The sequence below is a fragment of the Phyllostomus discolor genome, chromosome X (genome assembly GCF_004126475.2).
Source record: "Phyllostomus discolor isolate MPI-MPIP mPhyDis1 chromosome X, mPhyDis1.pri.v3, whole genome shotgun sequence".
NCBI classification, from domain to species: domain Eukaryota; kingdom Metazoa; phylum Chordata; class Mammalia; order Chiroptera; family Phyllostomidae; genus Phyllostomus; species Phyllostomus discolor.
This window is the reverse complement of record NC_050198.1, coordinates 21,037,440-21,059,701: the sequence shown is the minus strand read 5'-3', so window position 1 is coordinate 21,059,701 and position 22,262 is coordinate 21,037,440. Positions and strand designations below refer to the sequence as shown.

General features: G+C 34.2%; 1 protein-coding gene across 1 annotated transcript in view; it reads right to left on the bottom strand.

Moving 5' to 3' along the window:
* CFAP47 (cilia and flagella associated protein 47) overlaps positions 1 to 22,262 on the bottom strand; it is a 342,408-nt gene that overhangs the window by 67,119 nt on the left and 253,027 nt on the right. The window contains exons 51-55 of the mRNA XM_028523447.1: positions 17,201 to 17,295; positions 11,192 to 11,367; positions 8,814 to 8,921; positions 4,964 to 5,072; positions 1,526 to 1,630 (exon numbers count right to left, since the gene is read on the bottom strand). Coding sequence (XP_028379248.1) covers positions 1,526 to 1,630; positions 4,964 to 5,072; positions 8,814 to 8,921; positions 11,192 to 11,367; positions 17,201 to 17,295 — 593 coding nt within the window. The remainder of the gene's footprint in view (positions 1 to 1,525; positions 1,631 to 4,963; positions 5,073 to 8,813; positions 8,922 to 11,191; positions 11,368 to 17,200; positions 17,296 to 22,262) is intronic.

The window sequence follows — 22,262 nt, the reverse complement described above, 5'->3', positions numbered from 1 at the left end:
AAACAGAAAAAGGAAAGGCAAAAACATCAGAAAGGTTAGGGTAATACATTAAAAAGTTTGAAGGGGTCAGACCCTTGTTGCTGAAAGAATGAATGGTTGGATTGAACTCTAACCACCGATGAATCCTTGGAGATTTGCTACAACATGGAAGGAGATGCTTAGAGTGACTGAGATCAAGCACCAATGTAAAGACTGATTTTATAAAAGGTTTGAGTTGCTTACTTACTTGTTTGAGTTATTTGTGTTCGATTAAGAATTTCACATTCAATGCCTAGGCTAGGACTTTCTAAACCTATTAAGATGGAGTACTGGTCATTGTCTTGCTAACGTGCCATATCCTTGGATACACATAATTTCCATCTAAAATGCAAGCAACTACATTGTCCCCAATAATTCACATGAAGGGGCTAACCCTCTTATGAAGCAATGATTTAAAACTGTGCCTTGTTAAAATTATTTCCGTAAAAGAATATAATCTACACTGTATGAGAGGATTACTATTTGTTTTCCTTTAATGTTTTTGGGGCATGCATACTTCCATAATATTGTTTCAGGTCATGTGTAAGACAGTAATCACATAGGAAATTTAATAGCCTCAAATTTTTGTTCTAAAGGTGAATTACACATTGTGTTCTAATTACACCTTAGAAAAGAGGACATCTCAGTCACCCACAAGTCTTGCACTGACATTGGGACCCCTATATTATATGTGATTCCACTGTTTCTCAGATGGTAGGCTCCTTGGTGCCCTTGGGATTTAAAGTTCCTATCTCCACTTACTTTCCTCCCTAGCAGCACTTGAAGAATGACAAAATAATAATAAACAGTTCTGTAAACTTTCCATTGGTGATAAGAGAGGTATAATCAATTGGCAATCTGTAGGTAGCTGTAAAAATAGTCATGAAAATAGGTTGAGGCCAGGCGTCCTGGGTTCAGGTCTGCATTCAACCTCTTACTAGCAACCTGATCTTCATTTCTGTATCTTAGTTTCCTGATCTGTAAAATGGGCTTGATAATCCTTTTACCTTGGGACTGTGGTGAGAATAAACTGAAATAATTCTACAAATGTCATGCAGCAAGCTTAGAGATGCTTTAAAATGATTAACCATTGTTGTTTTTTAAAATTATTATTATTCAAGAATGCTACACATATGAAAGAGTGAAAAAGTAACATAGTTGCAAGATTATATTTTCAGCAATTTGTATTTAAGTTCACAAAAATTTGAGTAGTGAAACCCAAGTCAGAAAATTAACATACATGCCAGCAATTTGGCATTTACATTAAAATTCATATGTTTTAAAATCTGGGTGTATATTCTCCTTGATTCAAGCAATCTAAGGATTTAAAAATGTCTTTTTTGATGCCCATACATGCACACTGCATACTATATTTCCAAAAGTTTAATTACTAGTTTACAATAAGCTTGTTCTGCTTGCAAAAATGTCAAATGGATGAATAACATTTACTTATTTTTGACTTTAAAATCTAATTAACTTGACTTGGCCTAAGAATACTGAATTATACCTGAGCACAGTGGAAGATAATAGAAGCTTGCTGACCAGTTCTGCCAAGAACAGAAGGACGATAGCGGACGGGTACCTCTTCGGTGCAGTTAGGAGGTATGATCAGCTGTGTAAATTTACAAAGAAGGTAAAGAGAAACAAGACAATCGATACTTTTGCTTGAGTCAGCATCTTTGTGTTCTACATAAATGCTGGGTTGATGTTTGTGGGATTAATGTGTTGCCTTGTATACTTCTCCAATCTCAGTATGCCTGCTATATGAATATCAGTAAAATGACTGGTGATACACAGTGTTTAGTATTGCTCATGCCATGTCCTTTCCCCAGACAATGACCTCATGTAGTCACTCACTCTAAATAAGGAAATCAAAATTAACTTTTTAATCTGAGTTCCAGCCTCCCATAATAGAGATGTTCATTGTGTTTAAGAACCTACGCATTACTGTTCATTCTAAGATAAAGGCAAACACTGAGAATATAATGTGTAGCCTTGGTGATGTCAAAAGAAATGAACTGATTCTAGGCATAGATGTAAGCCATGTTTCTTTAGTGTGACATGTTTTCCTCCTTGTCCTATCCCATACACACTCAAGGTGTGACTTCCTAGAATAACTTGATTTTGAACAGTATTAGTTTGTTACTTCTTTAGAGATCATGAGCCAGAAACTTTACCATAATATATTGAGGACTTGAGAACATCATGTAATGAAAATGCTACACTGTGAATGATAAAATATTTAATATCGACACATATAGAATAATAGAATGAGTGGCACATATCTAAAAACTACATCAACTATTTTTTCACAAATTAATTTTGCCAGATAACTTTTGAAAAAGTAAGGGGAAAAAGTTGTATTTCATATATTCTTCATATTTAGCAAATATGAAAAAAGTTTCTCTCTCTCTATAGGAAGGATATACATATATATGAAGTAAGCAATCTATTTCATTGGAAAAACATGTAATACTTGATTAAATTTGGTTCTAATTCTAGTAGTACCACTTGCTAAACATGAGGCTTAAGTTATTTTAACCTTTCTGCCTTCAAATTCCTCCTGTAAATATATGTCAGAGACAAGTGGTGAACATTGAGGTAGTGCATACAATGAAGCAGTAATTCAATGAAATTCCTTTATTTCCACCTAAAATTTACTGAAAAATGCATTTCCCATGTTCTCAAGGAAAGAACAACAAACACCACTGGTTGAAATTTAACTGAAGTAAACCTACTGGTTTAGTATAATGAGATATCGTGTATGTGTGTGTGTGTGTGTGTGTGTGTGTGTGTATAGATACACATACACCCACACATGTATATTATGTTAAACATAGGACTTTTTGAAACTTAAAAACATTTCATTACAAGTGCCATGATGATAACCAATTCCAATGTGTGAGCTTACACTGGATCCTAGTTGAAGAGGGTAAGAGTTGTGGCAGGTCAGAAAACTGAAATTTGAATAGGATATTAGATGATGTTGGAGATTAATACAGACTTAAGAGATACAAAATGAAGTATTTAGTGTTGAAAGGCATTACATAACTCACTTTCAAATTGAATAGTGAAGGGATTAAGATGTACAAATTGGTAGTTATAAAAAAAGATGTGAAGAAAGTACAGCATAGGGAATATAATCAATAATATTGCAACAACTATGTATAGTGACAGATGGTTACTGAATGTATCAGGTGGGCCACTATGTAAGGTACACAACTGTCTAATCACTATGATGTACACCTGAAACCAATACATACTGAAAGTAAACTATAATTGAAAAAATAAAATTCAAATTAACAAAACCTTGAATGATTAAAGAAAAAATGTAACAGAGAGAAGAAAGAGACATGTGGCAAACCATTAATATAAGAAACAAAGTAAAGTCTGTGCACTGTATTATTCTTTCAGTTTCTGTATCTTTTAAAAATTCTTTATAATATACCACTGGAGGGAAGCAAGGTTTTTATATCATTCTTTGCCTTGGTAATCAATCTGTGCTTATTCAGTGAAGTATTTATGGATAATAATCAATATTTTTAAATCCTTAGTGTGTAAACATGAGTAATATGTACCAAAACCATAAGTAAAGTTATATATACATATCTGATATTCTTTCCATTTACTATCATTAACATTAGTGAGTTCTCCTAATTTGCTGTATAGTATACAATACTATATTTAGTAATCTATAAATTTATTTTTGAGTCATTTCATAATATTTAAGTTAACTTATTTCATACTTAATATTTGATGAATGTATAAAAAATGAGGGAGTAAAAGACATAGTTGGAAATATTAAAGCAGAGTCCATATTCTTCATTATGTATTATGGGTTGGCATCTGCAATATATTGTGTCTATTTTCCCTTGGGCCACAATTTACATTCTTCTGCAAAAGTAGTGATATAAAGGATTATGAACAATTTCGGTTATTTGTAAACTATATCTTAAACATAACATTTCATTGTAATGTATGGAAAATATAGTGTTAAGTCATTTGTGTATATTTTAACATAACTTTTTAAAGATTACACTATATATATATAAATTTTAACAATAGTGATATCTAATTTAACACATGACAGTTAATTAATTTCACATTATGATATCATTAGTTAGCAATGAGTGATTGACAAGAGGCAGGTATTAAGATATAAATAAAGAAATCACATTGCAGATATTTTAGCAATCTTTAAAAGGCAAATAGTAAAACCCTTCATTTAAATACCTATCTACTGAGTAGGGCTTCACGATTTACTGTGAGGTCCTCTGAAGAGAATAATCTATTGCAATTGTTATTTTGAAATTTATCTGAAATTTATCTGAAAGCATAAGTCACTGACTTATATGATACATGCTTTGGAAACATAGATTGTGACACTGAACCTTCAGATCTTATTTTGTTAGTGGGGGAGGAGAGAAGTGATTGAGGCCTATTGACAGCCTCTAGTCTTTGCCAGGGACTAAAGAGTGAGAAAGTGGAGCTGAGAGAGGAGGAGAAAGGGGCGAATAGTCAGCACTGTCTAGAAGTGGGGCAGAGGTGGTGGGCAGGGACTCACGATGGGGTGGAAAAGATCTGGACTGTTGGGACCCTGGAAACACAGAATGACAGTTCAGTCAAAATCATATTGCTAGGAAACTACTGTAAAAAGTGATTACCAAAATGGCTAGAAATAAAGCAGAGTGTATTTACAATTTTGTGACAATGAACATGAATCCAGCATATATAATGTCAAAAATTTATATGAACATTCTATTTGGGTTTTTTGGATAAATTAAAATTGGGAATATATATTATAATGATATAAATTCCATTTTTAAATTTTAGACATTTGAAATCTTATTAATAATTGAAATGCTAATATTCCACAGTGTCTCAAAAGCATAATAGAAAAATGTTCTGATAGTAATAGGATACTTGACTTTCTGAATATACTTACTGGTGGTTTGTGAGCTTCCAGGATAAAATTAAAAGGATTACTGCTTCTTACTTGCAATTTTAAGGTTTCATGTGTAGGATTAACTAAAGATATGGTCTGAATGGTGTACCTAGAAGGAAAAAGAAAGTTAGTATGCTTGTTTGTAAACTTGTTGAATGTTAATCTTCTAAACTTGATGACTATTATGGGTTGAATTATACCCTGCAAAAAGATAAGCTGAAGTCCTAAGACCCAACACCTCAGAATGTGACCTTATTTGGAAATAGGGTTCTTGAAGATATTATTCATTAAAATGAGGTCATACTCATTTTGGAGTTGGGTGGCCCTTACTCCAGTATGACTGATGTCCTCATATGCAGATGATATGAAGACACACGAGAAGATGGCCATATGGCCATAAAGATGGAGAACTGGAGTGATGCATCCACAAGGCAAGGAAAACTAAGGACTGCATGCAAGCACCAGAAGAGAGAAGAGGCAAGGAAAGATTCTTTCCCTTCCTGGCCTCAGAAGAAGCATGGTCCTGCTGAAACCTTGATTTCAATCTTCTAGCCTCTAGAGTTCTGAGACAATAAAGTTATATTGTCTTAAGCCACTCAGTTTATGGTACTTGCTATGGCAGGCCTATGAAACTAATGCAATGAGGCTTGTGTGAGTTTCAAAATAAGAATCCTATGAACTAATGACATTTTGCTAAATGAGATCATCCCAGATTCTCTATTTTTGACATCAGTGGTATTATGCATTGGGTACTGGAACATATCCCAGTTTTAGGAGCAATGTTTGCCAATTATTTTATAGCTGCTGCATCCAGGCAAAAAAGTTAATATAGCCCAGAAATAAAAACAAAGCAAAATAACTTAACAAAGTTCTGTCCATTACATCAAGAAAATCCAAACTGATGATGAGGGAATAAACCCGCCCCCTAAAATGTGGCTGGTATTTATAGTGAAAGCAAAGAATAGTCAAGAGGCTTCCTAATTCTCACTCCATCATCATTTCTGATGCCTTTTGATACACAGCATCAAAATAGGCATCCTGTAGCCACGCAAATCAAAACCACACTGAGACATCACCCCACACTTGTTAGGATGACTTTTTTTAAAAGTAAAGTATGTATTGGTGAGAATGTGGAAAATGGAACAGCAGCACACTGCTGAAGGGAATGTAAATTGGTACAGACACTATGAAAACCAGTATTGTCTAGTCACTGTAGTTCTATATGCTACATACACTATACACCTGAAACTAATACAAATAACATTGAATATAAATTGTAATCAGATAAAAAAGACTATCAAAATGGTCTAGAAACATATGACAACTGAGTCAACCTCATTAGTTATGAGGGAAATGTAAATTAAAAGTACATCGAGGTACCACTTCACATATGCCAGAATAGTTAAAATGAGCCTTCCAGTACCCATGTTTTGGAAGATGTGAAGCAAATATAATTCATATAGGACTAGTAGGAGTGTAAAAAGGTACAGCCAATGGCAAATTCTTTGCCATTATCAACTAAATTTAAATGATATTACAGTCCTAGGTTATGTGCAATAGAAATGAGCACAGCTGTGTAACAAAAACATATACAATGTTATGAACAATAGTTTTCATAATATACCAAACCTGGAAAAAAAGTTCATCAACAATAAAAAGGAATACTTTTTGACATTGAAGAAAGCAAATGAAGAACAGCATACAGAACATAAATGGGCCAATAAGGCCCAACTATTAATTTAGAGCCTTACACGTAAATATGAGTAATACAAGCATCAGAGAAAGTTTCTAACAGGAAAGAACAAAGACATTAAGACACAGACCATGCGTTCTTAAAATGAGCATTCATACCTTAAGGGATATGAGAGAAAATATTACAAACATGGAGTAAGAACAGAACATTATATTTTAAAAAACAAACACAAGAACTATGCAAATAAAAACAAAATAAAAACAAAAATGATCTTGGATGTTGATAGCTGACATAAAAATGCAATAAAACATTGAAATATAAAACTGAGTAAATCTGTCTAAGTGAAAAAATAGAAATGTTAGGGGAAATGCAAAAGAAAAAGGTAAGAACATTATTAAAATAGCCCCCAAGTTCTAAATCCAAAACATAGATGTAGGAAGAAAGAAGAGAGAAAATAGAGAAATGATATAATTCAAGATTTCTAGAAACTCTAAGTCATTTGTTTCCACACTGAAAGACCCTAACTACCTGGAAAACTGTATGGAAATAGAGCCACATAAACATATTAAGAATTTTAAGGAAACATATTAAGGAATTTTAAGGGTACAGTGAAAAACCATGAAAACTACAAAGAGGATAAGGATCCAAGATAAGTCTGGTTAAAAACACAGTTACTACCAAGTATGTTTAAGTATTATATCTTTTAATTATATAGTATATGAGTTTGATTCAAACAAATCAAGTTTTTAAAAAACTATATTCAAACATAACAAGAAGCTAAAAAGAAAGAGACAGGGCTAGTGCTTTTAAAAATTTTTTTACACTATTTTTATTGTATTTTTTCCATTACCATGTATTCCTCCTATACTCTCTCCCATCTCTACCCATCTCCCCAGCCCTGCAATCACCACCCTGTTGTCTGTATCCATGAGTTCTTTCTCTCTTTTTTCTTTTTTGCTTGATCCCCACAACCCCTCATCCATTGGATTGAAAAAAAAAATCAACATGATTTTAAAACTGTTTGAACCAAGTGTTTTCATGAATTGCCTTATACTTATTAGTAATTATATATATTTTTTCATATACTAATATATTTAGTGACTAGCATGAGAGTTCAAAAGCCCAGCAACTTGGCATTAAGACAAGACCACCTCTGAGATGTAAGATGCTCCAGACCTTTCTGCAGGGTCAGATAAAGTCTGGGACTGTACCTGAAATCACACCCTCGCTCAGCTTCTTCCCTTTTCTTATCCTGCTTCCCTCCTTCTCTGACTGACTTTTCTAACTGGGGTCACTTCTTAACAAATCACTTGCAGTTGATGTTTGGCTGAAGATCTGGTGTTAGAATTCAGCACTCTTTTGGTGTGCTAAGGGGGAGAAATTAATGAAAAGGCAGGGATTTGCCCACTAGCAGAAATTTTGACTTGGTTATCCTTATGTAGTAGCACCGAACTTGGTGCCAGACATGTAATAAGAACTCAACCACCTAAATATAAATGGTCATATCTCAAGGGAATATGGTATTAACCAAGTGATCAAAGTATTCTCAGTTGCCTATCGCTCACCCTCTGCTTTGTCTTGACCAAACTTTAGGCAGTCTTCTCCCTTTTCAACAGCCCCCTGAACTCTGCTTGTCTCCAAACCTGAGCAAGCACAAAAAAAGTACAACATGCCTCCCTTCTTGGCTTTTCCTGGGAATCAGCTTATCCCAGAGAGATACTTTTCTAATCGGTTCCCACCGGTCATTTTCCCTTCCTTGTCTAGCCCTTCCAAAGATTCTGTTTAGCTTTCTCTGCTTGTCCCTCCTTTACCCTACAAAGTAAAAAAGCCTTTTCTAGTTGATTCTGAGACGCTTGCATATTTCTGAAATCAGAGCATTCTCTCTCTCCAGAACAGCCCTCTCCAACGATTTCCATAGCCCTTTCCCTCTCTTACAAAAATCGTTTCTAGTAAAAGCTTCTCCTTATTAAGTCCTAACTTGTTTTTCTTTCATATAAGTGTTCCACAGAGTAGCTTAAATATCAAACCTTCCCTGGTAAAGAAAATCAATTGAAAAAAATATTCATGCGTTATTTAAAAATGTTAAATACATTATAACACTATTCTTTTAGACAAACTTTTTTCTTTCATAAATTTTATCTACAAAATAGAACTTACTTTCCAAGGTCACACTGCACTTCTGGCATTATGGTTGGTTTTGGTAATTCGACAGTAAATTTCAGTAAATACCAGAACTCTAGAGCCTTATCAGGCTGAAAAATAATGCTGGTGGAGAGAATATACAAACTCTTATCAGTCATTGTAGTTTGTATAATACATTTGGCAGAAAAAATATCCCAATTACGATCGATATCTGACAACAGCTTTGTGATACATTCTACTCTCACTGTAGATGTAGTTTAAAATTTTTCTTTTTGGTGAGAAAATCACCTCATTATTCAAGACAAACAGTGCTATGATTAATATCTGTTAATAAATACCTGTTAAACAATGACAAATGCTTAAACATAAATAATTCAAATACCTTGAATGAGTATATCAAGAAAAGTTTTGTCTCTACCTATGATTAAATAAAATTTAGCCTGTTGAATGAGACACATGTATATTTTCCTGTGAAGGCTGTCTAGTAACAGGCGGCTCTGAAAAGCTTCTTCATAATCAGCATGTGCTCATCTCTGGGGGGACAGAGACAGAGCAGGTGACAGTCTGTGAGAGGAGCTGGGCTGGTGTCCCAGCTCTGTTGGCTTGTATTTGCGTGACCTTGAACACGTCCCCTAACATTCCCTAACATGCTGGGCTTCAATTGCATCATTTATGAAATGGGATCAATGATTGCTACTTCTCTCTCATGGTTACTTTGAGAATTTTATGGGTATATGAATGTAAAATACATGCTTCCCTGATGATAGCAGAGTAAGCAGTCAGTAAATATTACCCCAAATTATGTCTTTGAATGTATGCTGATAAAGAAAATTCAAGACTCAGTCTGTGCTCACAAAGTGTCTATAGTCACACTGGGGAGAGGAGACTAGCCCACATTTATAATGGGCATCTATCAAAATAGTGTGTTTTATAATTTGTTTATGTTCTTATTTTCATGCTTCACATTATAAAAATGTTTATCCTCTACAATTCACAATTATATTTACTCATCATTTATTAAAATAAGAGTTATTCTAACTCCAAAAGAGCATATAAACTAACAATAGGCATTTTCATGAAATAATGGATGCGTCTCATTACACACACCAATACAAAGTCTAGCTTTTATAATAAATAAGTGGGATATTACTTTGAAACAAATAAAGCTGATTATTTTACTATAAAATATTTAAGGTAATCATGAACATAGAGGTTATGTGTGTGTGTATGCATGTACCTGAGTATACAGTACTAAGTTTTTCATAATGTCCATGTTATAAACACACTTATCATTGCACTGTTAATATATGAGTGCATATTGGTGAATGTTTGTGACGCATGTGTATATATACACAGACAGCCCTAGACTTACAATGGTTCACCTTAAATGGTCCAACTTAACCACCTTTAAACTTTATAATGGTGCAATTCCATAGGCATTCAGTTGAATCTGTAAATCTAATTTGGAATTTTGACTTTTTCCTGTGCTAAAAATGATATTCTACAATGTATTTATTGTGTTAGATGGTTTTGCCCAACTGTAAGCTAATGTAGTGTTCTGAGAACATTTAAGGTAAGCTAGACTAAGCTGTGATGTTTGGTAGGTTAGGTGTATTAAAAGCATTTTTGGTGGATTGAGCGCGGGTTGGGAACCAAAGTGTCCCAGGTTCGATTCCCAGCCAGGGTACATTCCTGGGTTGCAGGCCAGAACCCCCAGCAACCGCACATTGACGTCTCTCTCTCTCTCTCTCTCTCTCTCTCTCTCTCTCTCTCTCATTCTCCCTCCCTTCCCTCTCTAAAAATAAATAAATAAAATCTTAAGAATATATATATATTAAAAAAAAAGAATTCTTTAAAAAAAACAAAAAAAATAAAAGCATTTTTGACTTACGATACTTTCAGTTTACAATGGGCTTATGGGGGCATAACTCCATTGTAAGTCAAAAAGCATCTGTGTATATATTCATCATAGTATAATAGCCTTAATTAATATTCTCTATGTCTTCCAAGAGGATGATATGTGTTTAATTGAGAATAAAAAAATATAAATTAAGTCCATCAAGAAAATGGAAAGTTTTACCCCTAATCCTTGTGTAACCATTTAATTTGACTCAGGTTTTTGTACCTAGAAAAATTTGATTAGTGAAGTGGATTGAAAGAGGGTATATGAAGAGCAATTTAGAAATTACTTAATTTTACATTCCAATAAATATTTTTGCATTGGAGAAAACAATGCTAACTCTAAATTAGTATGTTTTATAAGTGAATGGTACTAAATAAAGCTAAAGCTATGAGCAAGTGTAATCTAAATAATCATAGCATGCAAATAACCATTTTAAAAGCTTAATTTCAAAAAATCAACAATAAAATATAATTCCATACTGAAAACATACCTTTCACTTTTACAGCCTACAGCTGATGGAATATAGCATACAGCATAGTCGATACAATCTTGTGAATTCATCACAAATTCCCTGAGTCCACTAAGGGCAGGAGTTGAAAACTTCACTTGTATCTGAAGACTTATCTCTTTTACATTACGGAGAGGTATTTCAAACCAAACACTTTCCTAGAATTATAGAGCAAATATAATCAGCTCTTAGTGTCTGCATACAGTCATTGTTCTATGCAAGCAAATACAAAGAAAACTGTGATACAATATAAGCCTATTTATTTTATTTTTCTCCTTGATCTACTACTGAATGTATCTTGTTTGCTTTTAATCTTTTGCTTTCCTTGATTAGTCTTGGTAAACGGTAACATTTTTTTTTTCAGCAAGTTCTCCAAAAGATCTGTCTAGCTAAATGCTAAGGACACTGTAAAATTACACTTAAAATATATTTTCCCTTGGTACCATTATTAACATGAGGTCCATTTGTCAATTTCCTCCAGTGGTAGTATCAATATTGAAGCTTCCACATGCACAGGGATCACCTGTAGAGGTTGCTAAAGCATAGAATATTGACCCCCTACTCCAACAACTCTGATCCAGTAGATCTTTGGATAGAGCCTAAAATCTTGTATTTCTAAAACATTGTGGCTGCTGCTACCGATTTAGAGGACACACTTTAAGTAACTCTACATTAGCATCAAGCGGTAAGGACAACCTGAAGGAAGAAGTGAAGTTATACTGATGATATCATTACCTTCCTGTTCAGATTCCTATGTTCTGTTCTGGTTTCTCCTGTCCTGCCTCCCCACCTCCTCACCATCCCCAGCTATACACTTAGTCCTAGAAGGCACTCTTCAAGTTCCAAGACATTTTCCTGATCCTCATTCTGACCCATCTTGGCTAATAATGTATTATTGAATCCCCTGACAGTCATTATTTCCACTAAAGTAAAGGTATTAATGGAAGTAAATGTGTCAAAAGTGAGTAATAGATAGGACATATCTCAATCTTAACAAAGACCAGTTGTCTATAATGCCCTAACCTAATGAAAAGGGGAATGTTGCCCATTCCTGTCACAATTTAAAAATTGGTAATGGGTGTACTTAATACAGGGGCTATTTTGAAATGTATCAAATCATATTACAGGACTGACAAAAAAAAACCCCAAACCTGACACTAAGCTGGTGGGGACAGGTGGTGATAAGGAGAGAGTTAAGTTCTTCACGAAACATATCTTCAAGATAGACACTGCAGCTTTGTCCATGGAGCAAACATTTGTTTGATTAGCCCCATATAAATAAATGAGTGCATAAAGGTTACATTCACATACTCTCTGAGCAGAAAAAATTTAATTCACTGAATTTCTTCAGTGAAAACTTCATACTTCTTACTCTCAATGGGCCTGAGTAAATAAAGATTATGTTTTGGCTCATAAAGCTTAAAATGCGTCAATGGCAATTCAATATGTACTAGCAGGAAGTATTTTTCACCATACTGTCTCCCAGAAGATAATCATTGAGTTCATTATAAAAGAATTATTTCTGAGGTCCAAAACACACAATAACATTCATTTAAGTAAGATACATTATTGAGGAAATCTTCAATTTTAATTTTTTTCAACTTGAAAACACTAGAAAGTCAATAAATAAATGGTCCCAAAGGGTATTCTGAGATGCACCATGTAATTCGGAGGAACTGATAACTCCAATCTGTCTCAGTAATTTTCCTAAACTGCAAAGTCAGTGCCAACATTTTAGAACTCAGAGGAACCAGATCTGTAATTATAAATTGAAAACAAAACACCATTGCCATTGCTCTGTTACCACCACCTGAATGTCACTGTACCTACTGCAGTCATGCTTCCCACCTCCAATCTCCAATCCTCCACCATTGAACCTGAGATGTAGGGAATGCAGAGGTCGGTGCTAATGCCAGATCTGGGGGTGAGGTGCAGATGAAGATGCACTGATAGGCACTAAGGAGTTGTGAAAAACCCAGAAGCTCTGGTAGCATCCATAGGTTTGTTCACGTGTATTCTGACATTTCCCATAACCTTGTATCAGGTGGGCGGGGAGCAACTATGAAAGACAGAGGCAGTAGAAAGATGTCTAATTGCAGGAACCAACCCCTAGGTGTTACATTCCTGCTTAGCTGTTTAACATAGGTTATAGGTATTTTTTCTCCCTCTCTCTATCTATATCTATATTGATATCCATATCTATATAAAGAGGCCATGAGATAATTTTTAAAACTCCAATTTCAGAATTCTTTACAACTTGTCAAGATAAATTCAAAGTGTAACATTTATTTTTCCTACCTTAACTTTGCCTGAGAAACACATATTTCAATATAATGCACAACTCTTATGATATGTTTTTTCACCCAGACAAAAACAAATGTGAAAATATAAAGGAAAGAAAAATATGCATAACAAAATGAGCACCTGAGAATATATTTTTCATATTATGAAAGCTAAGATTTTAAACTAAAACCTTACTGAAAATGGTTGACAAATCTTATATATTGTTTTGTATTGATGTTTTTATATTTGACACCACATGGATGAATAGTGCTTTTAACTGTGCCCTTCTCTTACTAGTTTGTGGGGAGATTTCTGGGTCTCACCATTAACAATAGAGGGAATTTAATTGAAAGTTAACTATAGAATGAAAAAATAAGTAAAGAATCAGTCATGCAATTATCATTGACAACAGTTCAAACATTTTGAAGGCTATCACTGACCTAAAACTTAAAGAATATAAAATTTTGTTCACATACTTAAGTTTTGTTTTCAGAAAACATAGCTCACTGCTATGCTATATACAGGGATTACTGTCAGTAAGATGGTGGTTAACTCTCATCCCTCTCCCACAGCCAAACCGTATGACACACCAGAGATTTTTGAGTTTAAACAAAATGGAACAGCAGATATTATATGTTAAAATTTCCAAGAAAATCCTAAATACTTTACCCCCACAGAAAATGAATTACTAACAACCAATTTTTGTTTATTGTGAGTATAATCTGATTTTTGAAACATGCTGTAAGAAGTAAATAAATTTATGTGCTATGCAGATCTAAATATTTCTTACAAAACCCCTATTTTAGAGAGATTCTAACCATTCATTCATCTCTAAAGAAAATATGGAGAGAGGGTTCAATGCAATAGCTGAGAAACAGATAGAAAATCAGAGATGGCTTAGTATCTTGAAAGCTCCATTGCCACATCTGATGATTTAAGGTTTAAGTAAAATATTTCTCAAAAGTTTTGCAAAAAAACAGTAACTGTAGTAAAACATATTAAGGAACAATATATAGGTAAGGATAACAGTTTTATACTTCAGAAAGTATTCAGAAAACATTTTGTTCAAGAAGTGCACAAAAGTTTATTTGATGGCATTATTTAAACTAATCCATACCATCTCTACCAATTAAATCTTCATGTCCATGAATTAATAGCTCTTTAGTTTGTATCTTAGGCAATTACTATCAGAAAGGTGGCAAAGCTTACTACCTTGGCAAAAGTATCACTGTTATTGGTAGCCTCTGTGGATAGAGTCAGTGGAAAAAGACTCCATTTCTCCACCAAACTCAGTTGAAAGTGAACATTTAATTAGTACAGAATACCTGTCTATAGTGGCAAAGAGAGCAATGTAGCAGCTAATGGTGCTAAGTTTTGCTCCTGCATTGTAATGTAAAACCACTCAATAGGATGGGGGCTCAAAACTTGCATTTTCGAGTAGACCTTGAGAGGAATTTATTTCAATATTTTTCTCAAATAACCATGTTAACCATTCAGATTGAAAAAAAAAGCAATAGTATAATTGCTAGTGATCTGAAATAATATACAAATAAGAAAAATTACAGGTGTCCTACTGTGGTATGAAATTAGGATTAAATAATAATAATGGAGTTTTTTTTTTTTTTTTTTGCATGGGGAGGGGAAAGCCCTTTATGAAAAAATTGATAAGGGCCCATTTAAAAGTACATTATTCATGAAACAATATATTCCCAAAAGGGTATATACAAATCAATTTAAAAAATAAAAACACACGTAAGTGCATTAAAAGAGATGGGTGATGGCTCTCTTTTGCTTTTTGCTCAGTCTTCTTATGTATCCACATAAAGTGCCCTGATGGTGCGTGTTTCTCAACCTGTGTGACAACGTTCACCATGCAGAATTGAGAGCTACAAAAATCTCAATTTCTACCCATACATTCTTGAAGGGTTAATAACTCTTTATCAAAAAGCAGGTACTTTATGAACCACTTAATGAGAAGATGCAACAGTTGTTTATAATTTTAGAGTTGCATATATATTTGCTAGTTTGTGTTTCTACTCATATTTCTACTTATCTTTATCCTTATTTTAAACACATGGTTAATAAGGAAGCCAATGTCTTCTCCTTTTTGAGATGCCACCTCATGGTCTCAATTTCACCTGGACTCATTGAAAAAATTTTTTTCTCCTGCATCCTGATAAAAAGATGACTTTTAAACTAGTAAACATATTCCACAGCAGGTGGTTTCATAAATAAAGTTATGCAATTTAAAAATAACCTTTACTTCTTTCTGCTGTAATAGTATTCCACTGTGTAAATGGACCACAGTTTTTTGATCCACTCATTTACTGATGGGCATTTAGGTTGCTTCCAGCACTTCACTATAGCTTTCATGACAGCAGGGATGGAACTGCAGAGTATTATGCTAAGTGAAATAAGCTAGGTGGCAAAAGACAAATACCGTATGATCTCACCTACAACAGGAACCTAATGAACAAAACAAGCAAAGCAAAATAGAACCAGAGACATGGAAATAAAGAACACACTGACAGTGACCAGAAGGGAGGAGGAGGGAAGAGGGGGATAACAGAGGAAATAGGAGGAAGGGTTTAGTTGAGGAACATGTATGAATTACCCATGGATGTGGACAACAGGGTGGGGATTGACTGGGAGTGGGGGTGGTGAACAGGTCAGGGGAGAACAACAGGGGGAAAATTGGTACAACTGTAACAGAACCACAATCAAAATTTTACAAAATAAAAAGTAACTATAAATTAAAAAGTAACCTTTAAGAAAGATTTTATTCTGCAGTGATAACAGGGTCACAGAAATAGGGCATTTTCATTGAGCGAAATGATCCTACCATCATCATATTATTTTCCACTTAGTAGAACAGATTGCTTTTGTGATCTATACTTGAGTGCATTTCAATAGTTTAATCATCCATTTTCTATGCCTCAGTGGAAATTTACCCAGAAATCAGATGAGCAAATAATTGATTTATAGACAAAGTTTTTAAAGCCTTTTCTTATTTTCTATGTGGAGCAAAACTTCAACATTCCAAGTAATCAATCATACAAAGAAATCTATCTTCACATTAAAAAATGAAAATAACCTTTATCATGGATTTAAATATTTGAGCACTAACAACAGGGAAATTTAATTGAATGAAGACATAATTGATAGCAATTAATACATCTTCATGTTTCATTTAAAGCAAGACTCTCAATATTTGACTCTTAAATAATCCTTGACATGGAGGTAGTAACACTTTAATAATTCACATAAGACCATCTTATTCTTAGTTACTGTTATTTAAAATCCTAAATCTATGTCAGTTGTTCCAAATATGTTTCAAAGTGAAAGGCCTGCTGCTAGTAAACAGGCAGAATCAGTACTAAAAAAGCCTAGAGATGCAATGCTGCTTTTATCATACACATGAGGGCAGGCATGAAGGTGAAGGTTAAGTTTGCTCTAGTAATTCTTGAAACATCCAGGTAGAATGCTAATCAGTGCAGCCACTATAAGGTACCACAGAACTAAAAATTCTTTTCCATAAGCTTTCAAGATACACATGACTGGATTTAAAATGAAAATTGCTATAATTTGAATACTTTATTCCAATATTAGTAATTAATATAGCTATTTTTAGGGACAGCAATTTAAGTGTAGAACAAAAAGCTCTGTCTGTAAAAAGGCAAACTCTATGAACATTTAATGGGCTCTTACCAAAGCAGTACAGTTTATTTCAATAATGTGTACAGGTCCCTCAGGATGAATATGGATTTCAAAATCATACCAGACTCGCAAATTTCTAACATCACCTGGAAAAAAAAAAAGCATTTTTTAATATAGGCTTCAGAATCCTATGCTTTGCAGAAAACATGAACAGATATCATTTTCAAACTCTTTTTTTGATGGACTCATTTGTGGAGAGTGCTGAGGGGAGGGTGACAAGGTGATTTCATCACTGTTTGGGAAGTGGTAAGTGAAGTTCTGTAAAGCACAGCCACCCACGAACATGTCCAGTAAAGACTCCTTGCCTGGTGCCTGCCCCAGTAACTTTTGTTCTCCGCTAAAATGAACGTATGGATGTTTTACTTTTAAGTTAGGGATTAATATTTCAGAAGAAATAATCAGTCCTTTTTCACCATAATTGCCAAAGCACTCATATATTGCGTGCAGAAATGTCCAAATATAGTATTACAATTCACAATGGTGCATTTCCAGTGCCCTAAGAATGTGTTCTAAAGACAAAGTCAGGAATACTCCAAGAGATTTCTGGTTTCCTGGGACAGTAAAATGGATCCTAGCAATTTAAGCCAAAGAAAGCTGCAATGGGGTATAGACCAAGTGAAGAGAAAGTTATGTGTATAACTGGCTTCCCAATATTGTTTAAAAGTAGGTATTTCTGTTGCTGGCAATATCTGAAGTCACACTTCTAAATTTAGAATCCAGAACCCCAGTGTACCTCAACAGCCTGGAGTAGCAGGGCATGTAATGGCATCAAACCCAGTTCTTTTCATTCGTTCTCATCTGTTCAGCTTCTCACTTTGCTATTCTGTATTCTCCAGCACTGACCAAGTTTGCAGTGTGAGCCATCCTCCAGTTTCAGTTAATTGTATGCATTGTCATATCAGTATTGTCATGTTTTAAAGATTCCAAGAACTGCTACATTTGACTGAATTACTTAGATAAATCACTAGCCTCTTTGGGCTTCAGTTTCCTCATCTATAAAAATAAGAGGCCCAGGCTAGTGGAATTCTCAGTGTCTCTCTCTTCTGAGAGAGTATTGGTTTTCATTGCATTGTATTATATTGTACTGTACTGTACTGTACTGTATTATACTGTGATGCACTGTAAAGCAATGAATGTCATTTAGTATAGTATAGTATAGTATATGGTATTATATCTTATTATATGTTACTTCACTCTTTTGTATCATGTTGTATTGCATTATATTGTATATTGACCTGTTTCAATACTTTAGCTATCAAGAAGCACTTACAAAATTAGTGGAGCTGAGAACAATTCAGACATTCAGAGCAATCAGCTAGTAAGAGGAAGAAAGGAGATCTAGGAGCACTTATTATAAATGCTTGTCAGAAGTTCTTGAAGGAAAACTCACCTCCACATTTTGAATTGCTTCCTGTGCTTATTTATTTTATGGACACCTTAAGACCATTAATGTACAAAGAATAAGTTACCAAATTTATCTTGATGTTAGATTACTGATAAAAACACTGGTCATGTTTCTATTGGCTGCTCCTTCAATTCTACGAAAGGGCTCAAAATGCTTCTAAGACATTTAAATGTGACATCTCAGAACAAACCAAATTTCTTAAAATGAAAACTCTTTCCTTTTCTAGCTCATGTATGTTTTATGGATTTTTTCCAGTGCTTTAGTGCACACTGAACTCACAGAGAAAATAATTCTGAAAATGAAGGGTATTTGTAACTACAAAGACTAAATGCTCTATGACTCTGGGTTAGTACAAAGAGCAGTAAAACAGTCTGCAAATCTGTGGGGACTGTATTAGTCCACACACACTAATCTTGTGTGTCTGTATGTACTTTTTGGAAATGGCTCATTTAATTGGCTTGAAAAGTCCAAAAATCTGTAGGATAAGCCAGCAGGTTGGAGACTCAAGGAAGAGTTGTAGTTCAATTCCGAAGGCACTCTACTGACTGAATTCTTTCTGGCTCAGGGGAGGTCAGCCTTTGTTTCATAATGACCTTCAACTTACTGGATAAGACCCAGTCACAATATGGAGAGCAATCTGCTTTAGTTAAAGTACAGAGATTAAATGTAATTCACATCCAAAATCACCTTCACAGAAACATCCAGAATAATGTCTGGCCTAATATCTGGGCACCACGGCCCAGTTAAGTTGACACATAAAATTAACTATCACAGGGACAATAACACCTACTCTTTGTAATTGCTGTGATGATCACATAAAGCAATGTCATGATGAAGATGATGACAAATTTTATATAATTGATACACCCATATATGTGTGCATATGCTTTTCTATCATCATTCAGAGACTATTCACTATTACCATTTAAGTTTCATCACTAGTGATTAGGGAAACACAAATTTAATTCCCACAGTGCTAAAAATGTACATCAAATATGAACTCATTGCTTAGAATGGGATTAGTGATGATTTATTGATGAGAAAAACAACAAAAATAATAATAAATGTTTCACTGCAGGGATTAAGTATGCTAAAACTTTTTTTCTAATTATAAAATCAGTAACATTCACTATAGTAATTTGAGAAATTCATGAAAAGCTTAAAGGACATGGAAATTAGTCATCATCTCATAACCAAGAGTATACTACTTCATTTTTATGTATAAAATTCCAGGCTCCATATATCAGTAAAGACACATACACACACACACACACACACACACACACACACACACACATATACACACTGGGATGTACAAATTTTATATAATTGATATACCCATATATGTGTGCATATGCTTTTCTATCATCATTCAGAGACTATTCACTATTAACATTTAAGTTTCATCACTAGTGATTAGGGAAACACAAATTAAAAGCACAATGCAATACCCCCTCACACCTGTTAAAGGATCATCATCCAAAAGATAATATATAACAAATGCTGCTGTGGATGTGGAGAAAAGAAAACCCTTGTGTACTGTTGGTAGGATTGTAAATTGTACAGCCACTATGGAAAACAGTATGGAGGATTCTCAAAAAATTAAAAATGGAACTACCATGTGATCCAGAAATTCTACTCCTGGGAACATACCCAAAGGGAAAAAAAAAACCACTAACTCAAAATGATATCTGCACCTCCATGTTCATAGCAGTTTTATTGACAACAGCCAAGACATGGAAACAACCTACGTGCCCATCAATGAATGAATGGATAACGAAATTGTGGCATATATAAACAACAGAATATTATTCAGCCACTAAAAAGGTAGGGGGGGGGAAGCCTGAGGAAATTCCGTGATTTATGACAATGTGGATGGACCTTGGAGGCATTATGCAAAGTGGATTAAGTCACACAGACCAAAGAAAAATAATCTAAAAAACAAGCAAACAAATAAAAAGCCCACAACGCTCATAGAAAAAGAGAACAAACCTGTGGTTAGCAGAGGTGGAGGGTGGGAGAAATGGACAGAGGTGGTCAAAAGTAAAAACTTCCAATTATAAGATAAATAAGTACTAGGGATGTAATGCACAACATGATGACTGTAGTCAGCACTGGTGTGTAATATATGGGAAAGGTGTTAAGAGAGTAAGCTCTAAGAGTTTTAAACACAAGGAGAATTTTTTTCTGTTCATTTCTTTATTTTCTTTTTATTGTACCTACATGAGAAGATGGATTTTAGTGGAGCCTATTGTGAGAATTATTTTGCAACATATGCAATCAAGCCATCATGCCATATGCCTTAAACTTACAGTGTTATGTGTCAATTATTTCTCAATAAAACTGCAAAAACATTTATGTGCAGATAATACTATTCAAAAACATTTAAAATAAAATTTAAAAATTACAAAAATAAGTATTGGTTATTCAACATAATAAATTACATAACATTTTTTATTGATTTTAAAAAGAGAGAGGAAAGGGGAGAAAGACAGAAAGAGGGAGAGAGACATTTTGTTGCTCCACTTATTTATGCATTTATTGGTTGCTTCTTGTATGTGCCCTGACAGAGATCAAACCCACAACCTTGGGGTATCAGGACAATGCTCTAACCAACTAAGCTAACCAGCCAGGGCCATAAGGGACATTTTAATATAAAAATATGTGTGCATATCTTTAATTATTTTATTTGAAAACATTCCTTGGACTGAAATTATTGGATGAAAGAGGATAAACAATTCTTACAAGTTTTAAACATATTGTAAATGCTCTCTTCAAATTATTATCAATTGAAATTCCCATTACAATGTATAAGATGATCTCTTTAGGCTTATTGTTAATAACTGGGTATTGCCATTATATTTCATGTTTCCTTATTTGGAAGGTTAAAAAATTCTCATTTAGCTAGTTTCATTTCTTTTTTGTCCCAGCTTTATTGAGGTATAAATTATATATATTTAAGGTGTGCCACTTGGTTTGATATACATTTTGATTTTTTTTACAAAACTTTTTTTAAACATTATTTATTTTTAGACAGAGGGAAGGGAAGAAGAATGAGAAGGAGGGAAATATCAATGTGTAGTTGCCTCTCCAGCGTCCCCTACTGGGGACCTGGCCCACAACCCAGGCATGTGCCCTGACTGGGAATCGAACCAATGACCCTTTGGTTTGCAGGCTGGAGCTCAATCTACTGGGCCACACCAGTCAGGGCTTGTATACATTTTAAAATAATCACCACATTCAAACTAATTAACATATCTATCATTTTACAAAGTTAGCATTTTTTAGTTGGGGGAGGTGAAGATACTTAAGTTTTACCTTCTAAGCAAATTTTAAGCCTACACCATCATATTGTTAGCTATAATCACATTGTTGTACATCAGATCTCCAAAATGTACTACTCACTTTGCATAACTGAAACTTCCCTAACTGAAAAGAAATACACTGCTGAGCAATGAAAGACACTCATGTTATTACGGGTGATAGAATGGCTAATCATGTCTAAACAGTGATATGGGAAGGCCTGTTTGAAGAACTGGGGATAACTGTAATGTTACCAGATGCATTTTTCCTAGGTCTTAATCTACCTTGTAACCTGTCATCATGCAGCTTAGATTGTTAAAATTAGATAGCATTTCATTTGAGTCC